This window comes from Ranitomeya imitator, chromosome 6 (assembly GCF_032444005.1).
Source record: "Ranitomeya imitator isolate aRanImi1 chromosome 6, aRanImi1.pri, whole genome shotgun sequence".
Lineage (NCBI taxonomy): Eukaryota > Metazoa > Chordata > Amphibia > Anura > Dendrobatidae > Ranitomeya > Ranitomeya imitator.
Genome location: NC_091287.1, coordinates 494,999,294 through 495,018,448, shown reverse-complemented (window position 1 = coordinate 495,018,448; position 19,155 = coordinate 494,999,294). Strand labels below are relative to the sequence as shown.

The 19,155-nt window shown below is 41.1% G+C and overlaps 1 protein-coding gene across 1 annotated transcript in view; it reads left to right on the top strand.

Moving 5' to 3' along the window:
* The window catches only part of SDC2 (syndecan 2), an 86,919-nt gene extending 70,291 nt beyond the window's left edge, over nucleotides 1-16,628 (top strand). The window contains exons 2-5 of the mRNA XM_069731671.1: nucleotides 10,470-10,581; nucleotides 11,854-11,996; nucleotides 12,370-12,478; nucleotides 14,190-16,628. Coding sequence (XP_069587772.1) covers nucleotides 10,470-10,581; nucleotides 11,854-11,996; nucleotides 12,370-12,478; nucleotides 14,190-14,353 — 528 coding nt within the window. The 3' untranslated portion in view covers nucleotides 14,354-16,628. The remainder of the gene's footprint in view (nucleotides 1-10,469; nucleotides 10,582-11,853; nucleotides 11,997-12,369; nucleotides 12,479-14,189) is intronic.
* Nucleotides 16,629-19,155: the final 2,527 nt, after the last annotated feature.

The window sequence follows — 19,155 nt, the reverse complement described above, 5'->3', positions numbered from 1 at the left end:
ATGCACTCAATACTTGGTCGGGAATCCTTTGGCAGAAATGACTGCTTCAATGCGGCGTGGCATGGAGGCAATCAGCCTGTGACACTGCTGAGATGTTATGGAGGCCCAGGATGCTTCAATAGCGGCCTTAAGCTCATCCAGAGTGTTGGGTCTTGCGTCTCTCAACTTTCTCTTCACAATATCCCACAGATTCTCTATGGGGTTCAGGTCAGGAGAGTTGGCAGGCCAATTGAGCACAGTAATACCATGGTCAGTAAACCATTTACCAGTGGTTTTGGCACTGTGAGCAGGTGCCAGGTCGTGCTGAAAAATGAAATCTTCATCACCATAAAGCATTTCAGCCGATGGAAGCATGAAGTGCTCCAAAATCTCCTGATAGCTAGCTGCATTGACCCTGCCCTTGATGAAACACAGTGGACCAACACCAGCAGCTGACATGGCACCCCACACCATCACTGACTGTGGGTACTTGACACTGGACTTCAGGCATTTTGGCATTTCCTTCTCCCCAGTCTTCCTCCAGACTCTGGCACCTTGATTTCCGAATGACATGCAAAATTTGCTTTCATCAGAAAAAAGTACTTGGGACCACTTAGCAACAGTCCAGTGCTGCTTCTCTGTAGCTCAAAAGTGGCTTTACCTGGGGAATGCGGCACCTGTAGCCCATTTCCTGCACACGCCTGTGCACGGTGGCTCTGGATGTTTCCACACCAGGCTCAGTCCACTGCTTCCTCAGGTTCCCCAAGGTCTGGAATCGGTCCTTCTCCACAATCTTCCTCAGGGTCCGGTCTCCTCTTCTCGTTGTACAGCGTTTTCTGCCACATTGTTTCCTTCCAACAGACTTACCATTGAGGTGCCTTGATACAGCACTCTGGGAACAGCCTATTTGTTGAGAAATTTCTTTCTGGGTCTTACCCTCTTGCTTGAGGGTGTCAATGATGGCCTTCTTGACATCTGTCAGGTCGCTAGTCTTACCCATGATGGGGGTTTTGAGTAATGAACCAGGCAGGGAGTTTATAAAAGCCTCAGGTATCTTTTGCATGTGTTTAGAGTTAATTAGTTGATTCAGAAGATTAGGGTAATAGGTCGTTTAGAGAACCTTTTCTTGATATGCTAATTTATTGAGACAGGTTTTTTGGGTTATCAGGAGTTGTATGCCAAAATCATCAGTATTAAACAATAAAAGACCTGACAAATTTCAGTTGGTGGATAATGAATCTATAATATATGAAAGTTTAATTGTAATCATTACATTATGGTAAATAATGAAATTTAACACTATATGCTAATTTTTTGAGAAGGACCTGTATGAAAAGTGGGATCTATCTAGGGGACAAGATGGAGCAATAGGGTTTTATGCAGATAACAATGTTGGTCATATAAGGCTACGTTCACATTAGCGTTGCGCGCCGGTGCGTCGGCGACGCAACGCGTGACGCACCAAAAACGCGCGCAAAAACGCTGCGTTTTGCGACGCGTGCGTCGTTTTTTGACGAAAATCGGACACACGAAAAATGCAACTTGTTGCATTTTCGTGCGTCCGACGCTAGCGTCGAAAACGACGCACATGTCGAAAAACGCAAACAAAAAAACGCACGCGTCCCCTATGTTAAACATAGGGGTGCGTCGCCGCTGCGTCGTCGACGCAACAGCGACGCACATTAGCGTAACGCTAATGTGAACGTAGCCTAAGCAACTATATGCTCACCTGATGTGGTCGCGTGAAACACATCACTAAACTGGCATGGATATTGGTGATCCCAGCTGCGGAGGCACTTCAGGTTGGAGGATCCAACCTAATAGTAGATTTGTAGCAGAAAACTGGTATCCTGCGCTGCTGGTATCTATCCAATCAAAAATCCATTTAGCCATCAGTTTTATTTTCTACACTTTTTTTGAAGTTCTCCAACTTCTTCATGAAGAAATGGGCTTCTTGGTGTTTTTTCTTTTTCCTGAAGAAGTTGGATTACTTTCGAAACACATAGAAAATAAAACCATTAGCTTACTGGATTTTTTTTTTTACAGGATTGATACCAGCAGCGGAGGTTATTAGTTTCCCACACATTGAAAATAAAACCGTATTGCCAATGGCTAATTGATTTTTTTTTTTTATTGGAGCAATACCACAAGCGCAGGATAAGTGTTTTTCACTACTAAGCTGTAGACAATAAAACAGATTTATGGAAACTAGCAATTCATATCGCAAAAAAAATTGTTGGTGTACGCTTACATTGTGCAGGATTGAATGTGCAGGATTGAATGTCCATGATTTTCTGTAAGGTGCATGTCTCAATGTATCGGATGAGGCGCAAAGTGGTGTGTAATCGGCCACTTGCATAAGATTTGTAATATATAGAATGATACCGCTCATCATGAATTTGACAAGTGGGCGTCTCCATGCCTCCCGCCCTGCCCCAGTACTTTGTCCGAGTTGGATGAAAATAACATGAAACCGACAAGCCCATATTGAGCAGCATCGAAGTGCACACAAATGTTGGGACTTTTCGATGCTTTTTACACCAGTTCTCTGGCATAAACCCTGTGATGGATCAGGGCCATTCTTTGAATAAGCTTCCTATTGATTTCCAACTTTGTGGATTTTGCAGCAGTAACGGTTCCCAAATCCATGTAAGAAAATAAGTGTGAGCATATGTTACTGGAATATATGTTAATATCTATGTGACGTCACCTCTATTCTATGCATACAGCGTATTAATAAAGCATCGTATGCGGGTACAGGCAGTCTAGCAGACAATATGTGGCATTTGGCCCCGTTCCACAGTTTGTATTGGCTCGGAACAAGTCGAATCCTTGATAATGATCTCTTTGAAAAGTCAGGCTGTGTATGATGCCAACTCAACAGATTGCCATGAAGCCGGAGTTGATCTCTCCACATCTTTTGAGTTGACATTCTCTTAGATGCAGTGCACATGTACCACAATAAATTGTTCCCAAACTGTATACGGTAATTATTCTGGCCAAAATCGTACCTGCCATGTCTCCTTTACCATGTGCCATTTTATATTTTTTATATTTTTTTTGTTCCTTTTTTTTATTTTTTATATGGCTGAAGAGATTTTGGGTGCCCTCGCGCAGCGGGGCATGAGTGGAACAGCCATCTCTGTACTCCTCCTATAGCTTTGGCACCTGAGATAAGATAGTCTGTGATAATCAGCGATGGGGCTCGTTCAGACATTGGGTTTTTTTTTTCGTACGAGTTCTATCAGCGTTTTTCACGGATGTATCTCGTACCTATTCTAGTGACTGGTGCTGCTCCACGTATGCTTGCGGACTGAATGATCCTCACATAATCGCGGAGACTTGTTCCATCTTGATCCAAATCCCTGATCAAATTCATCAATACAAGTCTATGGGTCCGTGAAAAAAAAAAAAAAAAAATCAATGCCATCTGTGTGTTGTCCATTTTTCACGGATTGTGGTGAGAGAAGCTCAAGAAACCTCCATCAGTTTTGTTTTGTTTTTTTTCCAGACTGGAAAAACTGATGAAACTGACCAAACTGGTAAAAACGGACACTGGCCAAACGCTAAAGATAAAAAAATATATATATATATATATATATATATATATATATATATATTAAAAATCACCGACCTCTGAGGCTATAGTCACGTACAGCAGCGCTACACTGAGGTATTTTATTGTTTTGCCAACCACCTTTAATCTCTGCTGTTCTGAAAAAAAATGACATAAGATGCTGCTTTCTTTTTTTTTTAAATTTAATTGCATCAACTAGGCGTAATTGTTACACGCTCGCAGCACTGTAAGCAATAAATTAGCTGTTTGGTGTGAGATCACAAGATTACATGAAGCTGTAAATCACCGGATGACACAGGAATTAATTGTGCAACATGTGAAACTACATGGGTCAAACAAATACTGTTTGTCGGGGAAGACAGCCGTGAAATATTGATCCAGGTATTAAAGTTTCAGGGGAGACACTGATGTGAGAGCATAAGGGGATTAGATGACGACATTGTGTCCTGATGGATTACGTGGGATGTATATTCTCATCATACAGGTCTCTGGTTTTATCATGCAGCTGCAGAAAGATGGTCTCCACCGATGGTAGCATCCTTCTACATCACTGCCGGTAGTCTTCTGCTCCAGTGTGGGGGTCCAGTGGCTATCTTCTCCAGTCCTTGGGGCAAGAGTATTGGTGCTGTCTAAAAGTACTTTATATATTTTTCCAAGAAAAAAAATGTCCTGTGTAGTAGATGGCAGGCATAATCCACGATGTCTCAGGGTAATGTCCAGCCGTTCCCCTCTTCTTAAAGGGAACCTGTCACCCCAAAATCGAAGATGAGCTAAGCCCACCGGCATCAGGGGCTTATCTACAGCTTTCTGTAATCCTGTAGATAAGCCCCAGATGTATCCTGAAAGAGGAGAAAAAGAGGTTATACTCACCCAGGGGCGCTCCGGTCTGATGGGTGTCGCGGTCTGGTCCGGGGCCTCCTATCTTCTTACGATGACGTCCATTTCTTGTCTTCACGCTGTGGCTCCGGCGCAGGCGTACTTTGCCCTGTTGAGGGCAGAGCAAAGTAATGGAGTGCGCAGGCAACGGGAAAGGTCAGAGATGCCCGGCGCCTGCGCACTGCAGTATTTTACCCTGCCCTCAACAGGGCAAAGTACGCCTGTTATGGAGCCGCAGCATGAAGACAAGAAATGGACGTCCTCGTAAGAAGATAGGAGGCCCCGGACCGCGACGCCCATCGGATTGGATCGCCCCCCCAGGTGAGTATAATCTAACCTCTTTTTCTCATCTTTCAGGATACATCGGGGGCTTATCTACAGCATTACAGAATGAATTCCAGCATTCAGAAAAGCAAAGAAATCCAGCATACCTTCCTACTGTATCCTCAGGAATTATAATTCTGCAACACAATTGACTGGACTTTTTTTTTGGTGTCTTAGGCTACTTTCACACTTTTGACGGCCCGACGGACGTTATGCTAAATTTAGCATAACTTGGGCAGCGGATGCAGTTTTAAAACGCATCCGCTGCCCATTGTTATCGGGGAGGAGGAGGCGGAGTTTCGGCCACGCATGTGCGGTCAAAAATAGCAGACACGTCGCACAAAAAAAGTTACATTGAACTTTTTTTGTGCGTCGTGTCCGCCAGAACACGACGGATCCGTCGCACGACGGATGTGACGTGTGCCGATCCGTCGCTAATACAAGTCTATCGGCAAAAAACGCATCCAGCGAGCCCATTTGCAGGATGCATTTTTGCCCATAACGACGGATTGCGACGGAGCCCAGAAGACAGAAGTGTGAAAGTAGCCTTAAGGGCTCCACACTCAAGTACAGACTCAATGTAGCCTTAGGTTTAACAGCGTTGAGCTTGTTTGGCCAAATACTATAAGGGACAGGGAGCCAACCCACTGCCAAACCCCCTTTGTTTAGTCTATTGACCTCCCATACACTGGATGGTAGCCCGAGTCCCTGAAGTCATCAGATTCCGACATTTTCAACATTGTGAGCTTGTGAAGACCTCCCCATCGTGTGTATAGTTTTAGTTGATGATTTGGGCACTATCAAGTGACCATATGTATTCAATGTTCCTCCACCCGTTGTTGGGTGGAAGAACAGGAATGTTGAAATTTACCATGCATGATCCTTTGTTCCCACGGTATTTTTCAGTGCTTTAAGGCCTTTTTACATGGGCCAAAAATCTGCACAACCTGGCTTGGAAAAATGGTCATTCCCGAATACTAACCCAGTTAATCATGGCCACAATCTGCGAATGTTAATGTCGTTTTTTATGGAACTTTAACATTCGTTGCTGTCAGTAGCTCATCTCTCTGTGAGTGGTGGACGTGCTGCCGACAGTATGCAAACGGTATAAGGACTAATTAAAGTGTAATAAAACTTTGCTGTTTCCTTTTATGCTTTGTAGCCCCTCAAATTTCTTGTAAATCTGTGGGGGTCGAGGTTCTGAGACCCCCACAATCACTGAAAAGCACGAAGCTCAGGAGGCAGAAATGCTCACCAGCCGCCTGAGCGACGCACAGAGCACAGTATGGACCCAATGGAAAGCTTCATCGGACATGCAATTTTGAGAATTAAACAGCGGCATCGAACAGTTCTACGACCGCCGTGGCTCAGTCCCAGTGCATTTTTTTGTTTGTTTTTGGTCACAAGCGTTAACGGGTGACTGGTGTAAATATGCGCCAATGAAGATAGTAGTATATTGTCAATCCATGCTTGTTCTAGGCGGAATGTGCCTTCACACATTCCGAGCTCTTACACATGGCTGAATAGTGCATGCATGTATGTGGGGGGGGATCGGGAGAGAGGGACGTCCACATCTACTGAATGTGACAGCTGCCGATAGTAGTCCATTCTTTATTTTATTTTTGAGTGGAATAACTAGTAAAGGAGATGGATTGTTCTAATATTTTCAAAGCCTACCAGGATAAAGGCGTCCTGGTCGGGTCATTTCTGTGGAGTGATGGTTTGATGGTGAAGTAATGAGATAATGAAGGTAATGAATCCCATTTTGTCAGGTACTATCGCAGCTCTTTAATCCTCCGCTGTCTATTTTCTAGATGAAACGCCGGTTCTATTTTTGATTCTCCTTACATATGAGGATGGTAATTGTGCCTCGTGTGCTCTGGGGAGTACCAACAATTGTTGTGATCAGGACAATTACTAACTAATTTCACAGTTAAAGAATTTGTAGTAATTTAGTGCGTACACAAATGTTATGCAGTTTCTCATTGCATGGATCTTCTACTCTATTCCTTCGAGATAACAACTAAAGTCTTAATGACCATAGTAATATGAGCCGGTATTCCCCACCAGACCAAAAAAAACTAAAATTGGTGGTAGTTTTATAGCTTTAAGTGTTTAGCTGGCTCAACATTTTGGATGAAAGCCGGGATAGTCTGATGAGGGGATGTGTCAGACAGCAGATAATCTTGGCCACTCACCACTCCGGGGCATGCACATCTATGGGATAATTTAGACATGATGACTTTACTTCACATGATTAATGTTGGAGTTGGTGCACATTTATTTGACTATCCCAGTCTTTTGGCCACATTAATGGTCTGTGGCTGCTGGAACGGCTGAGGGATTTATGCCTCTTACCTACTGACAGCCACGACTCTTCTTCTGATTAGCCAGATTTGGTATGACGTCATCGTGACGCACAAGTGATATCGTGCCAGGCTGGCTAATCAAAAGAAGACGACCGCAAGTAACAGACAACACTGCCTCTCCAGTGCAGTGACCACTATCGTGGCCGATGGACTGAGAGGTGCGGATCGAATTGCCCCAACTTTTATATGTTGCAGATTTTACCTTCTACTTTTTTCTTTCAGGTTACTGTCCCAATTAGGCCCATGTCACATGCCACTTTTCGTTGGTGAAACATATCCATAAAGGGGTTGTCTAGTTTATAAACGCTCTCTGCATGAGATTTGGAGCCGATGGGGGAACCCAATTGAGGACCCTTAAATTCGGCTAACACAGACAGCCCAATGATTTTTATGGTTGAGACGTCATGTTGGAGACTGTTCTTTTCGAAAGGTGGCCCCTTGGTTGGCCCGGGTTTTCGGCTCTCCTGGTAACCCCAGCTGACAACTAATTTTGATGTAGAAGATGAATTGTAGTAATTACTATATGGTGGCTATTCAGATGAGTGAATGACCTTGAACTACAGGCGCTGACATATCTGCTAGTAGGGCAGCCGCTCATGCAAAGTGAGGCTCATATATGGTGGTCCCAAGAAGATCCCAGTCTTCCTCTTTCATTTTGTCTGTATGCTGTAATGGCGCACATGTACCAGGGCTTTCTTCATAGAATAAACCCTTTAAAGACGTAAAATATTGTAGGGAACATTTTCTTAACCTTAGAAAGTGTCATATGGTAGTGGTGCTTTACACAGTGATTCTCTATCTCAGTTGGGTATGTGGATGTATTAATGGACTGTATGGACGTAAGTGTATACAGACAACCGTACAGGTCGCAAGTTTCAGTCATGGAGGTTCTCGTATGTTAACAGACCAAGAGCTAACGCCAATTGTCCCAAGGTTTGTGTAGCTACGGTACATGGATACACAGGGATAGATGTTATTTCACCTATTTAGCCATATGAGAAAACTCTTTGCATTAACATTTATCACAGATTACAGTATATTTTTTAAGTAAAGCAGCTTTGCATAATTGAGAAATTTAAGTGTCTAGCAAAGTTTAGTAAGCAGTTAGCATTCTGGTACTTCTACGGGACCTATGCCGGGGCACATTAATCCATCGCCGCTCTCCGTGATTTCATTTTAATCTGTGTGATGACCACAGAGCCAATTTAATAGCAATGTGTAGACCTGGACATGAGCGGTAAATCCACATGGCCTCAATCCTAGCGATTTTTTTTTTTTTTTTTCCAGTGATGTAGGTCAGAGTTCTTGGTGTTTTTTTTATACACAATGTGGCAGCCAACAAAGTTGGGCTCCCCTGCTTTCCATTTTTTGATAACATTTCTTGATGATTTAGGCTCGCAGGATAGCTGTGCCACCATATAGTCCAAATACAATTAGGTGTTTTTTGTGCTTAAAGGGACATTCCAGCCTATACAAGTCCATTGGCTAGGTGAGAACTGTTAGGTCAATGTCGGTCCGCTGACTGCAAGAACAGAGGACTTGTATCATCTCGTTCTCTCCTTATTGCAAGGTAGGAACGGAGGAGTTGAATATTACGGCAGGTCGTGCATGCACCTCGACCCTCCATTACAGTATGTTATTGATGATACCTACAGATGGCTAGGCATTGTGCTGCTCTCTGTTCGGGTCATAGACTTAAATGAAGTGTCAAGACAACAAAGAACATCAAAACACTTAGCTATGGTCAGTGTCATACTTTAATGGAGCTTCAAGGTGCACATGTGAGTGGCCATAATATTCAGCTGCTCCTGGCTATGAAGGGAAGAATGGGGGACACAATCTTCCAGTTTTGGCAATCCGTGATTGTCTCCGGCGTAGCACCCACATTTAACAGGAAAGGTGGGTGATAACATTTTTAATGCCTCTTTAAATGGGTTGTCCGACCTGAGGCCACAAGTCTGCAGTCAGTCAATGGGACTGCAGACTTGTGAATCCTCACATTGCGCTGTCAGGATTCTCTTGTGCGGCGAGCGGGCGGTGATGTGACGGAAAGTGTCATTTGCATACTTCCAGCCGCACTCCTGACTAGACGTGTCCGGCCTCGCCCAATACACTTGCTGCGCCCATCTAGTCTGCATGTGACCGCATATCAGATCTATTGATGAGCGAACGTGCTCGGATAAGGTGTTGTCAAAATATGCTCGTGTGCTAAGTGTCTTCAACGTGCTTGAAAAATTATATTCGAGTCCCCGTAGCCACATGTCCGACGGCTGTTAGACAGCCGGAACACCTGCAGGGATTGCCTAACAGCCGTGAGACATGCAGTCGAGGGGACTCGAACATATTTTTCGTGCACGCCGAAGACAGTCGGTTAGCACACGAGTGTGCTCGGATAACGCCTTATTCGAGTACGTTTCCTCATCACTAATCACATCGCATACTCCGGTCATGCGCCCTCAACGTGAGTGTTCACAAGTCTGCAGACATATAAAGTGACTGCAGACTTGTAGCCTAAGACCGGACAACCCTTTTAAGGTTACTTACAGAACCTGGTTAACTTTGGTGAGACAATACCCCCTCCATGGTGTTCTTAACATTGGCAAAGATCTATGCCATCAGTGATGATCATACTCTCTGTAATCGCTGTGTCTTTATGGGTGGTGTACCTCTAAATATATGGTAAGAAGCGCGGATGCAAGATATACCGCTCCCACTTGTGTGACCTTACACTTAGAAACCTGAATTTGTGGGAAAAAATATAGGCGGGTCCCTCTAATAGTGTGTGAACTTTACAAGTGTTAACAGGTTTCTGGTGCTGTTGCATAGGAGTAGCCTGCGTTTTCTCTATAGATTCACTTTTAATTGGCACCTCTGGGCATAGCGCAGCTTTGTTTATATCTTGTTATAGCAGTCAGACCAGAGATTAAGAGGATTCTTAATTGATTCACAACAACATAAATCTGATTTCTTTTATTTATTTTTTTTTATTATTATTCTTACTCCTTTTAAATCTGCATAGGTGCTGAGGCTTGTCGGCCTTAATTATTTTCTGTGCTGTCACACAGCGTGACGTTTATAGATTCGTTTGTTTGATTGTGCCAATAACAAAGCAATTGCTACTTGCCAAAGTACAGCGAAAGATGAATGAAGTATTGTTCTGCCTCAGCAATTTCCAAAATGTGTTCATGTAAAAGACAAATGATTATGACTTGTACCTTGGGGCTCAACCAACGCCTTTTTTTATTTTTATATCTGACTTTAGTTTTGTTAACGTTTTTAAAGGTGTATTAGTCCTACCAGTATCCTAATTGTGGTACCTACAATATCCATGTCCGATCTTACAGATGGTGGCCACCACATCAGACAAAGACTTGTATATCGACAACACTTCGGTTGAAGAATCCTCCGGAGTAAACCCAATTGATGATGAGGACTACTCATCTGGTTCAGGATCAGGTACAGTGATGATCAATTACCATTTTTTAGTGCTAGGGTTGAAGGCAGCTTTTTGAATTGTGGTATAGTCCACATACTGGATGCTCTCCTGCCATTCTTGCTGTATTCTGAAGCCCCATTTACTTCTTCACAACCTGTCCACCATTGTCTTAGGAAGCCCGAGACCTGCCTCTTCTTCCAACAGAGTATGATTAAGTTGGCCCTGGTTCTATCAGAGGGCGGTGGAGGGATTGAGTCTTGGGAAGCCTAAGATCAATTTCCGTAGGGAATCTGAGAAAGCGGTGGCCAGTTTGTGAAGAAGACAACAGAGCTCCAACTGGGAGGAATGGTGTCCTGGAAGGATACCATGTATGATACCTGTTCCACGTATCTTCACAATTTATTTGTTTTTGTTAATAATCAGCATCCACAGTCTGCCTTAGTTTACTGGTTGGTTTTGTTTCGCTTCCCTCTAAGCCGAACCTACTTTACACTAAACTACACCTACATGGTTTTATGGCGATAGTCTCCATGACATGTAATCAATGTGGTACATGGAATACACACCAGGTCTTGGCATAAATCGGAGTCTGAATTCGGAGATATTTATCTTGTCAAATCTTCCCATTCAGTTCTGTTTTTTATAAACTCTGGGAGGAGGGTGAACGAGCACAGAACTAAGAATTATTGGGGTAGGTGCACACAGTTTTTAATTTTTAATGCAGGTTTGCTTAAAAAAAAAAAGCCTGAAAAATCATTTGACAATTCCCATTTTATTTCTATTGTAAAAACACTTGGCTGTTCATATATTCAGATTTTGGAGTGGTGTTTTTTTTTTTCTCTGCTTTTGTATTTTGAAAAACACTTGCTGGAGGGAAAATAAGAGTGCACGTCGCTTATGTTATTTGAAGCGGCTCCTGATGGAATCCACTCCAAACTAGGCACTGTCCAATCAGAAGGCTGCAAAAAAAAAACACTTCCAAAAATGCAGAGGAGTGTTTCCCAAAGCCGTTCATCCTAGAAAACTTTTGTCTTTGACCACCTCAAAAAAACAAACGAAAAACCTTGGGCATTGGGTGCATGTACCCTTATAATCCCCTCAAAATCCATGTATAAGTAAAGGGGCCATTATTACCTATTGATAATGGTGAGGACAAGATTGTAGCATTAGAACCATGATTATTGTGTTCATGAGACCATGTAGAAAAATTGTTCTGTAATTTTTTTGTACTAGATGTGTATCAATCACAAAATACGGTAGTTTTCAGAATGTTCATGGTAATGTTTTCCCAGGAGTTGTAGACATTGAAGACCAAGAGATGGCAGTAGAACTTACGACCCTTAAAGCACTTCCAGAAGATCTACCAACCAGTCGTGCTCCAGTAGTAGAGATGACCACGCCAAAGATGCAGACAAACTTGGTCGTAAATCCAGAGGTATGTCCGTACTTCAACACGATTCTTTTGGCCAATTGATCCAACAACATTATCTTAAAATATGGTAGGGGCAACTTATCAAAAGTGACCGATTCACTTTATATTTACACAGTAACATAGACTACCTCAAATTGAGTGGAAAAAATAAAAGCTTTGTCCTGGTATTTTTTAGGTTTTTTTGTAGCATAGATGTGTTGAAATATAAGTGGCTTGCCTAGGCACCTACCTGCCTTCACCAGGCTTCCTCTATCACGTATACAAACACTCAACATTTGGGCCCACTCAGTTTATTGTCCATGATGAGTTAAGGGATGACATTTTCGGGCCGGCCACTTACGTCACATTGTTGAATCTGTATGTAATTCTTATTTAGGAGCCTGTGGAAAAGAGTAATAAAGAACTATTAGAACGTAACGCTGAGGTGGAGGTGTACACAGAGAAGCAGTCAGAGAACCTATTCCACAGAACAGAAGTCCTTGCAGGTGAGCATTTGAAGTTGGGTATAAATGTGTTTATCGCGGAATTAAAACCCCCAATTTTTGACATGAATACAGTCAGTACAAATCTATTTTACTTTCCGAAAGTACATACCTCAAAGAGACTTGTGGCCAGATTAACATGCCGGTAGTAAGGGTAGGGTCAAACAAACGTTTTTGCCACATCTGAGAAAAAATCAACTTTAGTCTGATCAAGACTTTGATCAGAGTGGCATCTGTTTTTCTCAGACGTGGAGAGAAAAAAAAGTTTCTCCAATTTCAGCATTGGAGAAAACTTATAGAGAAATTACATTTTGAAAATGTGTAGCTCCATGACTAATAAAGAAGTCAGACGTAGAGTAAAACAAAAAGATTTGAAGGACCCTTATAAGGTGTCTACATCAGTCCTCCTCGGTAGCTGGACATTGAGGGGCATTGAGAACTGGAATGATTGGGACCTTTTATGAATACTGGCCCCCGTAATGTCATGATGTGTGTAGACCTCACACAAGATGGGGCAATAATCATACGAGATGTTCAGAATGCTGGCAAGAAGGTCCACCTGCCCCAGCGCCATGAATCATCTTCAGATTGCTCTCAGTGGGAAACACAACATAGTCTTGTAAATGTTACAAAGCAAGTTTTCAGGACTTTTTAGGTCTCTTCTTCAGGCATGGTATAACAAAATATCTGAAGAAATATATGTACAAAAAAAGTGTTTTGGTTTTGCTTGTTTTTTCGGGAAATATTTTTGTTTCTTCAGATACTTTTGTTATAACATGCCTGAGGAAGAAACCTAAAAAGTCTTGAAAGCTTGCTTTATAACATTTATTTTATTTTTGCTAGCCACCAACAAGTATCATAACTACAAGATTAACTTGTGTTCCCCACTGAGAGCAGCAATCTTTTTTTTCGACTGCCAAGCACGGTACCAAACCCTTTTCTGTTTTGTGTTTTTTTTTTTTTTATTCTTTTAACTAAATGGAAGCACGGGCATGAACACCAGACCAGGGTACCTGAATTGAATTGCTTAATTTTAGTCTGAACCATTCCACAAGTTGAATTTGAGCTAATGCCATTACAGAAAGAAACTTTTTCCTTTTTCAGTGTGAAATGGTGAATGAGGATCACATGACTCTGGTTTTCGTGTTATCTGACTTCACCATAGAATTCAGTAATGAGATGGCTGAAGGAATTATGGAAAGAAAACTCCACATCGATTTCTATAGAAGTAGCTGATGGCGTGAATTATGTGGACCGCTTTTTAGTCCTCTTGTTGGCTCCAAGTCCCACCTATTCCATTATCCCATTCTACCCTGGCGCCAAACTCTGCTGACAGAGACCGCTCCTGCCAGTGATTCTTCGGCTTCCGCCTACCTCCCGTTGACAGAGCATCGGCTACTCTTCTTCTCTGCTCTGCTAATGGGGTGTGACTACCAAGGTCATGCAGATTGAAATCTGGCTCCCTGCTGCCTAGCTGCGGGGAGCCAGCTGTCAATCAGCATGACATCAGCAGCAACACCCCATCAACAGAGCAACCCGGAGGAAGAAGAGCTGCTCTGTTGATGTGGAGCAGCTGAATCGCTGGCTGAAAAATTAGAACACTGATTGCATTCTCTAGCAATCTGTACATGAAGGATAACCATTCAGTGTAGCACTTGGAGCTCCGACCACAAGACTACTTCTAAGATAACACGCATCTAATCTTGTTTTGCAGCGGTCATTGCCGGCGGAGGTATCGGTTTCCTTTTTGCAGTTTTCTTAATCCTGCTGCTGGTTTACCGCATGAGAAAGAAGGATGAGGGCAGCTACGACCTTGGAGAACGAAAACCATCCAGTGCTGTCTACCAAAAGGCACCAACTAAAGAGTTTTATGCATAAAATCTACTATCGTGTCTCTCTTTTATGAGATCACTGAACTTCTTTTTTTTTTTTTTTTTTTTCCTTATAAATAAAGCTTTTGCATAGAATAATGATTTCATTTTTTTTTTTTTTTTTTTTTTAATTAAAGAGCCTCGGAGGCAACTTTATAATATGAGAAAAAAAAATCCCATTGTATTAAAAAAAAGAAAAAAATGAAAACACTTTTCATGTATTCCTTAATATAAAAAAAAATTAAAAACAAAAAAAAACCTGAATTTTGAGTTGGATAGCAGTGGCAGAGTATTATCTTCTAAGACCATTGGTTTTCACCAAGATGTCTCAGACCTTTATGCATAAACATGCAAATTAACCCCCTGAGAAAAAACGGTTTCTTTTCCCATAGTCGGGTCTATGGCAGGTTGTTGAATATTTTTAGCATGTCTCAGATCTTTCAAAATTTAGTTCTATTTCATTAATTTATCTGTTTCCAAATAAATGCCTTTAGTAGTTGTCATGGTGCAATTGTCTTAGAATTCAGATATACAGAATAATAGTGTAAATGTACTTTTTATTTTTTTCCTTCCTATGTAAACAAAGGAAATCTGTATAAATCTGTGTAATGATGATCATTTTTTTTTTTTTTTTTTACACTTCTGCTGTTTTGTTTTGTTTGTTTTTTTTCAGTGTACTTTCTGACCGATTTATGCTGACTAATATGTAAAAAGAGAAATGGAATAGCTGTATACAAGCGGTTACTTAAAGAAGTAAAGCTACTCTTTTAAAGGTGCATGTTCTCTTTAAGTGAAATTTGGATTTTGGATATTTTGGGAACCTCCTGCAGTACGCACGTTCTAACTGAGGTTTACAGGAGACAATTCGTTACATTTTTTTTTTTCACCTGTTCAAGTTCACAATACAATTTATTTTTATGTTTTTATTTTTTTGTTACAAAAAATAAAAAAAATTAAGATTTTTTTTTTCCTTGCAGGCTCAATAGTTTATGGCTATTCTGATATTTCCTGATTTTATATATATATATTTTTTTCTTATTTTCAGTACAGGAGTTGATAAAATGGAAGCTGTAGTTTCTATTCTTTTTGTTTACATTGTTTTATGTAGCAATATTTAGTTGTTGTATTTTTTTTTTTTTTTTGCATTTACTTTATGGTTTTCCAATTTAGTCACAGCATGTAAATGTCCAAAATTGGGACAAAAAAAAAAACATTGTTGGTGGGGAGAAGGATCTAGCAATTTTCTTTGGGCTCGATGGTAAATTTTCTCAAATTCCACTGTATCAAAACTTTCAAACAGTGTAAGACCCTATTCTGGTCAACCCAAAAAGTTTAGTTTTTCTTTTTTTTCTTTTTTTTTAATTGGAATACATTTTTTTGTTTTTGTTTTGCTTTGGTTTTTTTTTTTTTTTTTGGTTTTTTTTTTTTAAACCTGCTGGGCAGCCGGTAGTGTTAACAAGATTTTTTTTTTTTTTTTTTTTTTTTTTTTTTTCAGCTTGTAAAAATGAAAAAAATTAGGTCTAATTTTCAGAGAGGTACTTCAATTTTTGTCGGATTTATTTTTCGCTTATCTACAAAACATTTAAAGCCCGTTCCTTTCACAGGGCACGTTATAATTTTTAGGTTTGATATTGGCGTGAAAATGGGGGGAAAATGGAAACTTATTCTCTCCAATCCAAAGCCAAGCCTTAGAATATGATGTTCCCTTCATTTTTAGGAGTGGATGCACCTTTACCGACTCCTGCGCAGGAGCGGGCCGGTCATACATCGCATACAATGATGTGCGGGTGAATCTGGCTACTATGTATTACATGTGTGATGAACCAGAATGAGACAATAGGAGGCTCCTCAGGAGTCGGAAAGCCACAGGATGCTGAATCCTGGTATGGACAATGGGGAGGAGCCAAATCCAAAGACTATAACAGTATTCTGACAAAGTCCACGGCCACTGTACAAACTCCTTCCCATTAGATTTTCACTTTTTTCTGAAGGTACGACTAGGAGTTTCGAGAGCAATTTTTGTCGTTTTCACCATGCATTTAAGTTGTAAAGTCTTTTTAAGCCTTTAAAGTGCCTATGATTCCATGTAAATTGTCGCAGACTGTGTTACAGAGTGTATGACGGTAAACAAAAACAAAAAAAAAATGTTGGTATTTTATAAGCACAGAAAAAAAAAATATTGGTAATTTTGTAGTCTTACATCAATAGACAAAAAAATGTAACTTGGGAACATAAACACTACTAAATAATAATAAAAAAAAAACAAAAAACATGTGGCCTAACAGCGGCTGTTACGTGTCATTATTTCTCGCGGCTTTGTAATAACGAGCTGGAATTGGGTTTCTTTTGTAGTTTGCAGGCTTTTAGCAAATGCGTGTGTGAATTTTAAATCAAAGGTTGAAGAAAAGCATTCCCGCACTTAAGACATTCCAACTCTTCTGGAAACATTTGGTCACCTTTTAGGAAACGACTAGATGCAATGGCACAATGTGATTTCAGTGTTGCGTCACAAATGTCGCCAACGTAACCCTAGCCCGATTGTTACAGACCCTAAACCAGATGATCTTCAATAAAAAGGCTCTACGGGGAATCTGTCAGCAGGCTTTAGCTATGTAATCTGACAGCAGCATGATGTAGTGGAAGTGATCTATCGCTTGCTTTTTCAATTCGATCAGTGTTTTATCAGCAGGAGATTATCACTAAAGGACAAGCTGCCTCGTAGTCTAATCCTGCCCACCCCACACTGATTGGCTGCTTTCTGTCACTATATAACATACACAGAAAGCTGCCAATCAGTGGTGTGGGCGCGGTTATACAGAGATCAGCATTCTGAGAACTGCTAGATCTGCAGCAGAATCACAGTTTTCTCCATCACAACTGCTGCACCCAGTAAAGTCAGTGATGCATTCCTGGAATCAGGGTCTCTGTCCCTACATCATGCTGCTAAAATCTGCTGATAGATTCCCTTTTAAAAGCAGTGTGACAGCACAAAATGTTCAATCCTAGCATCGGTGCTTTGTGTACCCTTGGGTGGTCTGACGGTTCAGCGCACCTTCCCACTCCCTTGCTGTCCCTCTATCTCTGCCCTTCTCTGGATTATTTAAAGCCAGAGCTGCCAACCAGAGAGGAGAGAGCAGGTATATATGGAAACAGGTGAGCAGGTGTACTGAGCTCTTGTGCTTGGTTTGAACAGTCATTTTCTGCTGTCACTCCATTCATATCTAGCTTTCCAAGTACTATTTAACTTTAAAAAATTTTATTTATTTATTTTAGAAAAAATACTGCAAAAAGTTGAATTTTGGTTGCGTGCATCATCACCTGTGAAGGAGTATGATCGATTTCCAGAATTAACGACTCTTCTTATTCCACAGCTGGGGTCAGTTCACACACATTTTTTTTTTTTTTTTATCATCAGTGGTTGAGGCCGTCCCCATGAACATGTTGCACCTGTCACTAAAATGAATTATTGCACAGAGGTCCATCAATTAAAATAACCAATCTACTCAATCAAATATAGGGCACAGCAGACGGTTCAAAAACAAGACGAGCGCCAGACGATCCAGTGAAATTCAAGTGTTCTAATAACACCGAGAAGGAAACTGTTTTATTAAACATTATGCCTTTCTTTCAACCCAAGCATTCTTGATACTGCCAAGACAAAGTCTGCCATGCCCCTGCTAATATTCCATGGGTGCCGTTGACAGATGCCTACATTTTTCGCATTCTTTCACAATGTGAAGATGAAGTTTCCAATGGAACAAAAATTAAAACAGTTTAGTGCTGAAAAACATAATGGATTGTGGGGTCTGGAGGAAGATCATTAGCAACACCTATCGTCCTGAATGTGGATGCAGCAAGATGAATTAAAGGAATTTTCCATTTTACTATGAATATACAGTACAGACCAAAAGTTTGGACACACCTCATTTAAAGATTTTTCTGTATTTTCATGACTGAAAATTGTTCATTCACACTGAAGGCATCAAAACTATGAATTAATACATGTGGAATTATATACTTAACAAAAAAAGTGTGAGACAACTGAAATTATGTCTTATATTGTAGGTTCTTCAAAGTAGCCACCTTTTGCTTTGATGACTGCTTTGCACACTCTTGGCATTCTCTTGATGAGCTTCAAGAGGTTGTTGAGGGAGAATCTAAATTGATCCTTCACGGTTGACTCAGTGATTTCCAGTCTGTACGTCAAAGTCTCGTTGAACAAAACACCCTCAGTCTCATGTCCTGCCCAGATTGCAACAATCAAGTTCTCATAACAGCTGTGAACTTTAGCCTAGTAACAAAATTTATCTTAAAACAGCAAAATGTAGTCGAAAAGCACAAAATGGATGATCTTAATTTGTTCCTTCACATTCCCCCCTAGATAAATTTTGTTAACTAATATGCAGCATCAGAGGTACTATCCCGAGCTATAAGCTCGAGGGGTACGGTCTTTACATGACTGGTGCCATGTTACCAGCCATGTCTGTTGCGGCGCACCCGTCCCCCCTGTATACTAGAATTTACGAATAACAATTATTGATAACAGTGGTTTTGAAGACAGCCATGCACTTGGCTTCAACATCTTCATCAGGTAACTGTGAAATCGGTGTAGAGAAGAGAAGGGGTGGTAACGCTTTTGGTATCATTAGCTGTCCTAGTGCAGAATTTCCTAATACATACAGAAATACACCAAAGAACAAGTTTTAGTATTACATGCATGACAAGGATAAAGACAGCGATATGTAACAAACTTTGCAAGATTCCAGTTATCCAGCCCCAAATCCCTTAAACCAATTGGCTGGATTAAGA